The 13,754-nt window shown below is 47.9% G+C and overlaps 1 protein-coding gene across 2 annotated transcripts in view; it reads right to left on the bottom strand.

Annotated features, from left to right (window-relative positions):
• PLPP4 (phospholipid phosphatase 4) overlaps nucleotides 1–13,754 on the bottom strand; it is a 103,345-nt gene that overhangs the window by 32,856 nt on the left and 56,735 nt on the right. Inside the window, exons 4-5 of one of the 2 annotated variants that reach the window (XM_056120653.1) lie at nucleotides 11,965–12,028; nucleotides 9,801–9,925 (exon numbers count right to left, since the gene is read on the bottom strand). The exons of the other annotated variant lie outside the window; for it this stretch is intronic. Coding sequence (XP_055976628.1) covers nucleotides 9,801–9,925; nucleotides 11,965–12,028 — 189 coding nt within the window. The remainder of the gene's footprint in view (nucleotides 1–9,800; nucleotides 9,926–11,964; nucleotides 12,029–13,754) is intronic. 2 annotated transcript variants of the gene reach the window in all.

Below are 13,754 nucleotides of genomic sequence, written 5' to 3'. Positions count from 1 at the left end.
ATGATTGTGCAAGGAATGCCAAGAGAGAGATAACCACAAAAAACCGTCTTTCTTCGAACACTCTTGAACTTATTCGCCAACGTGGCGTGGCACGTGCCTCAGGCAACCACAAGCAAACGTCCGAACTGGCAAAACAGTGCAGAAAAGCCATCAAGGATGACCTCAAAAACAGGAGAGCAGCAGTACTGGTAGATGCAGCAGAAGCTGGGAAAAACATTCGTAATGCCCGCCTGTCCTTCACCAACTACAAAACCAAGATGACTGCCCTCCGACATCATGATGGATCTATCACATCTTCCAGAAGGGCAATGGAGAAGATTATTCATGAATTCTACTCAGATCTCTTTAATAGCCACATCCACTTGCCCACATACCACATACCACATGATGGATATGTCGTTCCCAATGTTCTCCCTTCCGAAATCCAACATGCCATCTCGTCGGTAAAGAAACAAAAAGCACCTGGCCCAGACAAGATCAGACCTGAACACCTGAAGAACTTACCATCAGTACTCATCAATACATTAGCTCGACTCTTCACACGCTACCTGTCTGAATGCAAGGTTCCATCCCAATGGAAAACCAGCAAGACTGTACTACTATACAAGAAAGGAGACATCCACGACATTGGCAACTATCGCCCAATCTGCCTATTGTCTGTCATCTACAAACTATTCACTCGAGTCATCCTGAATAGGATTAGCAGAACACTAGATGAAGGACAACCATGTGAACAAGCTGGATTCCGAAAAGGATTCAGTACCATCGACCATATCCACACAATAACCAAGCTCACTGAGGTATCTCGGGAGTTCAAGATGCCGCTCTGTCTAACGTTCATTGATTTAAAGAAGGCCTTTGATTCTGTTGAGACGGAAGCGGTCATGGAAGCCCTAGCCAATCAGGGCGTACAAACTCAATACATCAGGATCCTTCGTGAGCTCTATTGCGGATTCACTACCAAGATCTCACCATTCTACAAAGAAGTAATCATCCATATCAAGAGAGGGGTTCGGCAGGGTGATACCATTTCACCAAAACTCTTCAGTGCCACCCTCGAGAACATCATGCGACGACTAGAATGGGAAAACATGGGAGTGAAGATAGATGGTCGGCAACTACACCACCTCCGCTTTGCTGATGACATAGTTCTAATAACACCAAACATCAGCCAAGCGGCACAAATGCTTGCGGACTTTGACCGTGAGTGTGGAAAGGTTGGACTACAGCTGAATCTTACGAAGACAATGTTTATGAGAAACAGCCTTGTTCCTGACGCTCCATTCGCTCTCAACGGAATCACCATCTCCGAATGCAACAGTTATATATACTTAGGTCGAGAAATCAACATGATGAATGACCTGGCACCTGAGTTACGCAGGAGGAAGAGAGCGGCTTGGAATGCCTTCAAGAGCATTGAAGAAATAACTAAAAGGACAAAGAACCTCCAACTACGAGCACATCTCTTTGATTCCACTATTCTTCCTGCATTAACATATGCCTCAGAGACCTGGACCCTACGAAAACAGGATGAGAACACTATTCGGGTCTCTCAAAGAGGAATCGAAAGAACTATGCTTGGAATATCACGATTCACTCAAATGAGAGATAGAATCCGGAGTTCTGATCTTCGTCAACGCTCAAGAATCAGAGACGCTGTCTCATTTGCCAAGACATCAAAAATCAGATGGGCTGGACATGTAATGAGGTTTACAGACAACCGCTGGACTAGAGCCATTACTGATTGGATTCCACGAGACATCAAAAGATCACGTGGACGCCCACCTATAAGATGGTCAGACTTCTTCGTCAAGACCCTAAATGATCGGTTTGAGGCTCTACATGTTCCTAAAACGAACAGATACCATTGGGCTACGCTAGCACGCAACCGGGATGAATGGAGACGTTACTGGCACCCGCTCGAATAAATCGATGAATAACGGGGATTAAGTGATTAAGTGATAAGTGAAGCTATATTCTTAGAGGTACTTTAAAAATATTTTTATTGAGATAATTTTGGTTTACAAGAGTGTGAATGTGTCTGTTTTAGGGGTTCAGGGTTACTATTTATGTATCCACCACCCATATCCACCTCCACTACAGTCCACTGGACCCTTTCATTCAAGTCCAGGGCTTATTCTTGATGCTATATTCAGGGATCACGTTGGCCATGCTCAGTGGACTACATGTGGAGCCAGAGATCAAACCCGGATCTACCATAAGCAAGGCATGGGTCTTAACTCCTGGACTATCTCTCCATCCCCAAAGTCAAGATTTGAAAACAATCTGAGTGCTCTCTGAAAAATTATTTGACAAAGACAATGTTGTATATATACACAACTCATTTAAAATATATCATTCAGTCCTGGCAAGCTACCCGTGATGTATTCGATATGCCAAACACAGTAACAACAAAGTCTCACAATGGAGACATTACTGGGCCCGCTCGAGAAAATTGATGAACAACGGAAGGACAGTGCCATCAGTCATTTAAAAGATGAAATTGGGGGCTGGAGTGAGAGTACTGCGGGTAGGGCACTTGCCTTGCATATGGCCAGCCCAGGTTCAATCCCCAGCACTCCATAAGGTCCCCTGGGCCCACCAGGAGTAAACAATCAGCACAGAGCCAGGAGTAAGCCCTGAGCACCACCAGCACCAAAAAAAAAAAAGATGTTTTGTGACCCAGAAACAAAACAAAAGATGAAACCAAGTCATTAACAACATTAATCATGAACTTGGAAGGCATTGTGCTCAATGACACAAGCAGATGGACAAAAATTTATAGTATGGTTTCACCCATATGTGGTATACAGAAATAAAAACAAGTAAATGAAGAAAAATGAAAACACGCTTTTAGATTATAAAATCACACACTTTTAGATTATAAAACCAACAGTGGTTACGAGAAGAGAAGGGACAAGGGAGGGGAGAAATACGGCCAAAGGGGACAACAGTGGAGTGAAGGACAGAACTGGACTTTGGGTGGCGAACTAAATCTAGAACAACACATGCTGGCTTTTAATGCTTCACCTGAGACCCACATAACCGCTATGTTTTAATTTTGCTTGGGTGCAGATTAAAGGTGACTCCTGGCTCTGTTCAGTTTCCTTGTGGTGGTGCTCAGGGAACCTTATGAATTGCAGGGATGGAGCCATGGTGAACTGCATGCAAGGCAAGTGACTTAATCCTTGTACTATAACTCCAGCCCTGAAATGAATAATACATATGCATATAATTACAATGCAGTACAGGGATCTATACGTGGTGCCAATTAAGAACTCCTGGGTGAGAGGGAAATGTTCTGGTGTGTGGGCTGGCTTGAAGGGGTGAGAGGGAAACTGGGGACACTGGTGCTGAAATTACACTGGTGAAGGGATGGGTGTTGGAACATTGTATGACTGAAATGCATCATGAACAATTTTGTAGTGCTCTATCCACGGTGATTCAACAAAAAAAAGGGGGGGTGATAAAAGAAAACAAAGAAGCATAGTCCTGGGAAGAGATCTAATTGTGCTAAAGCATTAGTTTCTTTTAGAAACCCCCAGAGTCTGCTTTCTCAGGGACCTCAGGTTTTCATTTGAAAAGAAAGATGTGAAAATTCAGTGCCCTGCTCCCAGAATCTCTGGATGTGTCTAAGACTTTAACAGGTAAGATCATATAGTTAGGAAAGAGCTGTGTGGCTATTTGCCAAGTTTGATGCCCCCTGGATGACAGAGGACTAGGAACTTACTCTGTTGAGTGAAGTCACACAAACTCAACTGACCTCAGACAAATGGCCAGTGATTGGTTCCAGCTGAACCAATGACCTTAGTGGTTTATGCCTCTTGATAGCAGCTTAAACAAAGGGAGTATTTTACTTTTGATTCTCCATCTACCAACAGAATGCCCTTCGAGCAATTTCACTGAGTTAAGCAATACGAAACAATTGGATTCAGCTACTTTCTCTGTTCTCTGGTTGCCTCTTTCTTTATACAGAAACTTGCCTGACAAGTGTCAGTGGTTTATTGTAGGATAACATTGGTTTGTCCTTTCTGCCTTGCTACAGGGAATTTAGGTTTACTGGGTTACTCCCATCACAGTGCCCGCATTCCTCTGTGTTTATTTGTAATGTCTTTGTGCTCTGTTGACTTGTAAATACTGCTTTTCTCTTCTCCTTAAGTCCTTTGCATAGTTGATTCAGAGCAATGTCCTTTTTGTATGGACACAAGAAGACAGTTAATGCTATGCTTTTATAACTTGGGAGTTAATTGACTTCAAATGATAATTCACCCCTGGGCATCTGTTCTCTTGACTTAAGCCTTAGTTGCCCGTACTTCCTAGCACCCTAAAAGCAGGACCCCGATGAGGGACTGGATGGACCCAGGGCAAGCTGTGAGTCCTAATGTTATGTGCTACCCTGGCATGGAAATGGGCCTGGCCAAAGTGCCATAATGCTTAACTATATAAGTTAAGAGTATGGCCATGGACAAATTCTGTCACGATCCAAAAAGTAATAAATAGATCCGGACCCGGCTAGAGTTATGAAAGATTAATCTGGCCTGAGCACTGTAGACTGAGTCTGTGGCGAGATGTCCCCAGGAGAGTTGCCCTACAAGCCTCAATGTATCTTTTACAGTGTCCATAGAAAATAACTAATTAAGATGTTAATTAAGATGCCAATTAAGATGTTAATTAAGTTATTGGTCTAGAGAGGAGGAACACCCCTCGGGTGGTATTTCCGCCCTCGCCCTCGAGCCTGATTGGCGATCAGGAAGGGCTTTTGTTATGTTGATTCTGCTACCCACAATGCAGGAGAGATGGGGAGAGATGAAAGAGAGACCTGGGTAGCAAGATGGAGTGTGGAGGGATGAGCAAGGGGCAGGGAGGGAGAAGAGTGTAGGGGATGCAGGAGCAGGTGTGTGGAGAGACGAGAGATGCGGCTGTGAGATGGAGCACGGAGAGATGAGCTGGAGAGACAGGAGGAGACGGGAATGAGGGGCAGTGTGACTAGAATGGGGAGTTGAGTGAGACTGAAACAGGCGCGTGAGGAGAATGGAATGAACAGCAACTGATCATCAACCAGCTTGGCCCTCGTTTCTTCCTTCGTCCGCCCCATGGCATCGACTGTCCCAAGCGCAGAAGCAGCCCAACTCCACTGAACCTGGCGGTGACAGGGAGACCCGCCGGGGCTCTTCCCAAGCATGAACAATATCCTGTGATAATATCCCAATTCATAGTTTAGACCCATTTAGATTTGTTCAGCAAAAGCTCCCAGACACTAAGCCTATGAAGATGCAGTAATGTATGATCTTAGACTGTTCAAGGACTATGTGAGCTCCTTGGAACAAGACTGACCAGTGACCACCTCAGGGCTGATGCCTATGCAGTTAACGCATTGGACTCATCAGAACAATAATGATATTTTTAAAGGGCTAAAAAAGGAGCAACTGTGTGATGACTAATTTTATGCACTATGCTATATCAGAGTGCCCCACTATTTGATGAACTTGATCGATGCCACTGGCACGGTCTCTTTTCTGACACTGGAAGTATAAACTTAATGCCTTTTTCTGACTTTCAACCTATGTTGACTTTTAAGTCAAGGCTCTCGTCAAGTGGGTGAGTCTCAACCAATCGGCTGAAGGTCTGAAGAGCAGTTACTGAAGCTCACCAATTAAGAAATATTTCTTCATAGTTGTTATAATTGGTAAACTTCTAATGACGTACTAATCACCTGATTCTCACTGTTGACATCACATTTCACTCTTGCTAGTGAACATCTATAGGTCTGGACAAAGACATAGTGAAATGTATCTGTCCACCATTATTGTATCACACAGAATAGTTTTGCACTAAAAATCCTCCGTGCTCTTACCATCCATCCTATTACTCCTATAGTTATGCTTTCAAATTTTCATTTGGAGCATAGGCAACACACGTTCAATTTTGTGAGCCTCTCTTGAAACTGAAAAATATGAAATACAGATTTGCAAAACAAAGGTCAATTCTGCCATTATGCAGTGAAATCTTCCACATGTGGAAGTGAATCAGTGGGCATCTCTGTATTCCAACAAAATTTTAGTTACAAAACCAGGATGCGACCGACATGCTACTTTGGCTGGCCCCCTGTGAGCAGAAAACCTTTTATTCACTCTTTGTATTTTAATAGGAAAGAGGTTTCTTCATAGTTTGCTTTGGCACAAACCACCTAATCTCTTGCTATTTTAGACAATGGATCAATACCCAATCAAATGCTGAGATTATGTGGGGAAAATTTTTGGTTTCCTTTTCAGACTAGCCCGGCTCTCAACACCCTGGGAAAGCAGTGCTCTTTCGCCATGTGAAATCTGAGCTTCTCAGAATCTGAAGGCACCCACTCGCTTTCTGAGAGTGGAATCTCTGCTTTCCATCCAGGTCTGGCCTAGGCTGCCTTAGAGTGACCCCCTCTGTGGTTTCCAGGGGTCAGTCCATCTGCAGATGGTTTCCAGCACCAGGGGTTTGTGCTGACTGGCTGCTGATGGGAGACTGAAATGAGATCATCTTCCAAAGAAACCAAAGACACCCGAGTATTCTGCAGGAAGATATGTGAATATGAACGACTCCCAGGTCACCCATTGCTGATAAACAGCAAAGGCAACCCCATGCTCCGCCAGCCCGGCGAACGCGTCTTAGCACAGCCCTGATCTGGAACGCCTGTCTGCACTCACTCACTGGCAGCCCATAAAGCAAATTTCACTGAAGGAGGAAAAAGCATAAGTCTCAATACAGAAGTCCGCTGAGGTCCCACCTCTGGGGTCCAGCACCTCCTGTGAGAAGCACACGGCTTCCTCGTGCTACAATAAGAAACCTGGTCATCAGCACGGAGGTGTTCTTAAGTGGGTATGAAGGAAATCCCTGTCCTGTCATGAGAGTGAGAGTGAGGAGATGAGAACACCCCCTTCAGTGCCCGGGACAGGACAGGAGCTTGTACTGGACAAGCAGCAAGACTATAACATGGTAAGTAGCCTCAGAAGTCAATGGTCATAACTGCATCTGTCACGAAGCCTCTCAAGCATGACTGACATCAGCACACATTTGACAAGGTGGCGATGTGCCACTGACAGCAAGTGCAGGAACAGGAGGGTGGGGATCTGTGCTTCACACTTTTGGGGCGACTGGCTATTACTCCCACTGGTGTCCAACTCTGAGTCCTGCCCAGGAGAGCCATGGCTTTCCTGAGTTCAAGTGCCATGGAAGAACTCAGTTAAACTGCAGCCCTCTGTCAAGTGTCAGGAGGAAGTTTTTCAGACAGGCTCTGACTTTTCACTGGTTTTCTTCTTTGAAGCTCCTCAGAGCTCATGAGTCTTTGAGAAATAGATCAGGGCCCCAAACAACAATATTTTGCTTTTCTTTTAAGTCACAGAGAAGTCAGGGACCCATTAGAGCCACAACCAGAGAACAGACTCCCCCATGAGCTCCAATTCAGGCTCCCATATCTAATGCCAGCTAGGGTCCCTGACAAGGAAGAGACCACAATTCAGTGCGGCAGTGATTTCTCTAGTCCATACCCACAGCTCCACCCAAACAGATGCTCACTTAAAGCCAAACCCCAGGAGGAAGTTTAAACAGCAGGAATGATTGAAGCCTGGGACTTTCTGTGAGCCTATGTCTCACTGCATTGTGCTCATTAATCCACAAAGGTGCTGAACAAGGCTCATGCCCAATCAGGTGCTTATCTCTCAGTCTTCCTGAGGCTCAAAAGTCAAAGCCTCTCCCCTAACTTGGGAGTGTTTGGTCTAAGGTGCTGTATTTGGGGTTTGGGACCACCATTACCAATGACCACAAACCTAGAAGTCACAACGAATGATGGTCTTCTCTAACTGGAGCCAGAAGACCAAAGTCAAGTCCAGGTGATACAGGGTGAGGTCCTGAAGGCCCTCAGGAGAAGGAGGATCCCTCCTACCTTTGGCTTTTGGGGGCTCCAGGTGCTCATTGGGCCGGGTTTCCTGTCCCCAGATGGCCTTCTTTTGTCTCTCTGTGTCTTAAGTACTCCTCTGCCCACAGGCATCTCTGTCATTGGATTTAGGCCCAGCCTAAATGGAGCACGACCTCATCTCCAAGTGCTTAGCTGAATTGCATCTGCAAAGACCCTTTTCCCAAATGCAGTCACAATCAAGCATTCCCTGGGCTGAGATTTGGACCCATCTTTGGGGGAAGGGGGCACTGTTCAGCCCTCTGGCATGCCCAAGAAACTGGAGCAGTAAATGGAGGAATTATTTATGTAAATGAGCCTTGCAAACACATCACTGTATTCAATCACCAAAAGGTCTGAGAATCTGATGTGAAGGTCAGCCAAATACCCTCGCTCTGAAGACTTATAAATGTGCCTAAGCTCCGAGTCACCATCGCTAGCATGAGATGAGCTCAGTTCTGCCCAGCAGGGGTCTCGTGTGGAGATTCATGAATGGAGTCTGGGTCTCTGGTTGCTAGGAGCCCTAAGCAGAATGTCCAATGATCACTCTTGCAGAAAAAAACAGTGTTGACCCAGCCACAATCAAGGGGTTATTAATACCTAAGATGTTAGTGGGGGGTGAGGGAGAGGAAGGTGACAGGTTTGCCAAGGTAAATGCTAATAATAATCAGACTGAGGGAAATCAGAACTTGGGATCATGAAAGTAGACCTTCCACCTCCCCTACTGCCATGGTTATTCATCAGTTACCCCCATCACCAGCGTACGTAGACAGTCCACCCCCAATGCTGGGTGTCCAGGACACAGGCAGTCTTATCCACTTCTGTGCCCCTCTCACCCAGCACAGAGCCTGGCATCTGTCAATGAGGACTGATGGCACCGATGAGGATGAAATAATTCACCAGGGGGATCAACATGGAAAATTATACTATGGCCTCTCTATACATTGAGTGGCTTCAACAAAATGCACCCAAAGACTCTGGCAAGGAAGAGAGTGGCCAACATCACTGGGGTCTCAACCCACCCACAAACCTAAGGCATCACTACCTGTGTGCACTGTGGGATGGAGATGGAGAGAATCTCACAGCATCCCTATCTGGCCGACTCTGAATCCATCACCCTCCAATGCATGCCCCTCCTACTGCACCATGGAACATGAGACTCATACGATGGGGGCGGGCTCCCACATAGCTCTCAGAGGTACTCGAGGTCATTCCTGGTGACTCTCAGCTAACCAGACTGGTCAATGCTAGGTCTGAGGATGTGACACCATTTGGGCCAGTGGTGCTGGGGGTTGCCACAGAGCCAAAGTGACACATAGTGCCAGGGATCCCAGGCTGGGCCCTGTGTGCATATGGAACATGCCCAGGCCATGGCATTATCTCCCCAGTCCCTGATTTATATTATTTTAAGGCTGGTCCCAGGCCAAAGTCCTGGAATCAGACTATTGGGGTATGTGTGCCAGGCAGGCAGACACACACACACACACACACTCACACACACATATGCTGTATCTGGTACACACATACATGCACAAGCTTGCAGACACACTAGTACCACCGAAGGCATTAGCCTAAATGATCACAGCGGAAGGGCCCCAGGGTGCATGGTAAACTCCCCAGTGTTACTGTCAAAGCCTGTGTCACATGTTCTCCAGTGAAGCTGTCTGCAGAGCTCGTCCTGCACGCTGCTGGCTGCAGACAGGGTGTTGAGGGGTGCTCAGCAAAGACCCCCCCCCCCCCAGGGAAGGATAAACCAGCCACCAATTGCATTCATCTTCCTTGGACCAGCATGTTTCCCTCCCCTCCCAGAGACCCTCTAGAAGTGCCCAAGAAAGGGGCAGGAGAGCAGGCCAGTGATCCTTGAACTTACAGGAGGAGTGGATGCTGGGGAAGCTTTTGCGGCCCTCGGACACCAGGTCGGGGTCCCCCGTGCAGTGCATTTCTGAGTTCATCACTCCATCTGGAAAGCAGCGGTAAAAGAAATCGGGGCGAGGTCTACAAAAGACACCATGGACATTTTCACTGTGAGTGGCTACGTCCCAGACAAGCCCCACGCTGCCCCCAACCACGTCCACTCCCTGCTGCTCCCACTTCCTTGGGCCACTGACACACAGGGCTTGTGGGGGGGGTGTCAGAAAGACCTGAGCTGGGCGCTATGCTCAGGAGCATGATGACCTTGTGGTGGCCTTGCTGAGGTCCTGTGCCCCTCTCAGTCTCAGTTCCACCCAGGCACCCAGGAGCAAGGACTGATGTGGCTTCCAGAGTCCAACGCAGTCCCTGCCTCCATCTCCAGCTCCATTAATTCAGAGGCTACATCCCGGGCTCCTCACAACCCTCTATCTTGAATTTGGGGAGTTCACTCCTACTCAAAGAGCAGGTCTCAACCTCACAGGCAGAACATAGCAGTTCTGACCCCTGAGGCAGAGCCTTTGATGCCCAGGAGGCTTCTCTGGTTCCAGGTGTGGCAGAGAAGACCCCAGGGAAGGTGACCCAAAGCCCTACTTCTTGTCATAGCCCAAGGGAACATTTTCTGGGGCCCCATCAGGGAACAGAGTACCAAATACTGTACCCCCAGTGCTTAGAGCAGCTCTGAGGCCAGCCAGGAAAATTTCTCCTTTGGCAGGTGTGACAAGGAAGGACCAGAAAGATGACATTCCTGTCCAAGGTCACACCCAGCCAACACACAGTGGCCAAGACCAGTCTGGAGCCCCAGCACCCAGATCAGCCAGGAGCCCACACCCTGCCTTGCTTTCCCATCTCATTTGCATGAGAATTTGCATGTCAATACACAAGGGCCCTTCAGCTCTCAGCAGCTCAATGAGCAGTGGTCAAGCACCCACACAGGCAAGAAGCTCCTTTGCTGTGCCTGAGATCACCAGCTCTGGGATCCAGGCCAAATTCCCAAATCACCAACAGGAATCTGTAACCTATCAATAAGCAACCTCAAGAACCTATCAGAGGGCTGGGTGCTGTGTTCCCAAAACAAACAAAAGCAAACACTGCCCTCCCGTTGTTCATCAATTTGCTCAAGCGGGCCCAGTAACGTCTCCATTTTGAGACTTGTTACTGTGTTCGGCATATTGAATACGTCACAGGAAGCTTGTCAGGCTTTGCTGTGCGGGCGGGATACTCTCAGTGGCTTGCCAGGCTCTCTGAGAGGAGCGGAGGAATCGAACCTGGCTCGGCCAGGCTGGCTGCACGCAAAGCAAATGCCCTACTGCTGTGCTATCGTTCCAGCCCCCCAACTCCAATAGGGTTAATCCCCATGCAGTGGTTCCCCCAGCGGAGCCCGAGCCTCAGACAGGACCAGACTGCATCCTCCACAGTCAGGACTAGAAGCAGGATAGAGAGTGTGACCCAGAAATGTATTGTCTGTTCTATCTCATCTTCTGTGTCCTTGGTCATGGGCAGCCTCCCACACTGCAGAGCTAGTTGGGAAAGATTGAGGTTCCAAGTGGAGAGAGAACTGTTCAAGGTCCTGTCACACATACCCACCCACCCACCCACCCACCCTGCAGTTAGGGCCAAAGTCAGGTTCCACATTCAGGAGCTCCGACCTCGCCAGAGACAAGCTGACTCCCAGAAATGTAGTGTAAGACACAAGCGGCTTGGCGAGCAGAAATCATTCCCCAGGGGTGAGAGAGAGGACAAGTACAAAAACTCAAGTACCCGCTCGCACTTGTCATCCTTAAGAGAGTGATACAAAAGTGGTCCTTAAAACAAATTTTGGAGATGAAACAAGAGCATGTCTACCAGGTGCACCCCAGGAACCAGCGGCTAGAGCAGGCATAAGTTTGCGGACCACAGGAGTATGCTCAGGGTCACTTCTGTGCTCCATATCTACGCTCTCTAAGTGTGAGATCAGAAATCAAAGGGGAAGAAAACAGAGCCTGGGGGGCAGAGCACCCAGAGAGGGGCAGCAACTGAAAGGGATCACGGGCATCTAGGCCTGCCCTCAGCCTGCCCGGGGCCAAGACCCCCACACATAGAAGGCCTCCAGGATATAACCACTTCAGTTTCTTCTTGGAACTTACCTTCCCACTATTAATTTAATAGTGTTTGTGCAGACGCCGTTCAATGCAAGAGCCAAGGACACCGCTACAAGACAAAACCAACAGACAGAAGAATAACCAGCCGGTTCTCCAATCAGATCCATCGTCCTCACCACCATCTCGGGGTTTCTGCTGATTCACTGAAATCACCCACACTTCAGAGAAAACAAAAGGCCTGTTGGGAGCTAGAGTAAAATATAATTAGGACTGAACTTTGGAGAACGGCTCATAAAATCCCAAGCCCCTGTGACTTGAAATCCATCACTCCTCCTTAGCTGAGATTTTCAGTATCACAGAGGAGCCCATCGATCACTTCCTGGCCGGCAGGAACAGATTTAATACAACACCCTTTAGAAATCTCTCTGATTGGTAGCAAGAACCATAGCTTGTCTTATTTTCTAGGGCGTTCTTGTCAGGCATAATTCTGACCCAAGCAGCTGCGGGGATTCACCTGGCATGGAAGTACCCTTTGGGGCACATTTTCTGATTGATCCAACGCCCATCAAAAGCTGCCCAGCTGCGGCCAAACCAAGCCCTAATTCGAGAAGGTGAAGAATCCCCTCGTGTCACCGGTTAGGGACAAGTTTGCCCAGAGGTGCTTTTGGTCACTTAAAACAGCAGGATCTTCTGGTACATGGTATTTATATTGAGCAGTGTGGGGGTTGGGGGTCAGACACAGTGGTTTCCAGGCCTTATTCTCATCTCCATGCTCAGGAGTTACTCTAGCAATGCTCTGGGGACCAAAAGCAACGCTGGGAATGAAATTAGGGTTGGCTATAAGCAAGAAAAGCATCTTCCCCTTGTACTATCTCTCCAGCTCTAGTAAAAATTTTCTTTCCGTTTTTTTGTTTGTCTGTTTGTTTGTTTGGAGGTCATACCTGACAATGTTCAGGGGCTACTCCTGACTCTGTACTCAGAAATCACTTCTGGTGGTGCTTAGAGGACCATGTGACATGCTGGAGATAAAACTCAGGCCAGCTGTGTGCAAGGCAAATGTCCTACCCGCTATACTATCATGCCAGCCCCTTTGGTGTAGTTTTTTTTTTTTAATATTTAGCATGGGAACTTTCTCCATGCAGCTTGGAGAGACTTTGCTGGATGAAGCACAGACTGTCCCAAGGTGCCGGTGGCATGTGCCACATGATATCTCTTGCAGAGACCGCTGTCTGTTCCTGTGTCTGTCAAGGCTGCAGCATAGGTACGCCAGCATGCGGGAAGGTTGTTGGCCACACAAGCCACCAAGGCCCTGGCCATTTCTTGCTGAAGAGTAAAGCGCATGAGCCACTGGCCCCCACTGTCACATACCAGCGGCTCCATGCGAGCTGCGAGTGATGTGGCAACCGCCCTGGAGGCTCATTTCCAGGAAGGAGCTGTCAGGAGGGGTCCATGGTCAATAAGGGAGACTAAAGTGCTGTTTGATCTACAGAAAGCTCACCAAGGTCACCAAGGAGACCAGTCACAGGAGCACCAGTCATGGGCAGTGAACAAGAGAGATGAGATGGGACCAACTTGATTGATGACCTCAGCCAAAGGGAAACCAAGCACCGCAAAGTGGGCGGGGTCAACTGGCCGCATCTGTGCATGGGAGTAAAGGTTGGGGAGGTGGGCATGGGTACACAGGGTGTTAATCCTGGCACCCAAACACTGCCAATCAAGTGTGCCATCCCCTGGGTTGTATCTAGTGGAGCTGATCATGGTCCTTGGGGCAGTCCCCGAGTTTATTTCACCTTCACAGACCCCTTTCCTGTCTCGAAGACTGGCTTCCCACAAGC

This window comes from Sorex fumeus, unplaced genomic scaffold (genome assembly GCF_029834395.1).
Source record: "Sorex fumeus unplaced genomic scaffold, SorFum_2.1 ptg000043l, whole genome shotgun sequence".
Lineage (NCBI taxonomy): Eukaryota > Metazoa > Chordata > Mammalia > Eulipotyphla > Soricidae > Sorex > Sorex fumeus.
The sequence above is the reverse complement of the archived record's forward strand: the minus strand, read 5'-3'. Positions and strand labels throughout refer to the sequence as shown.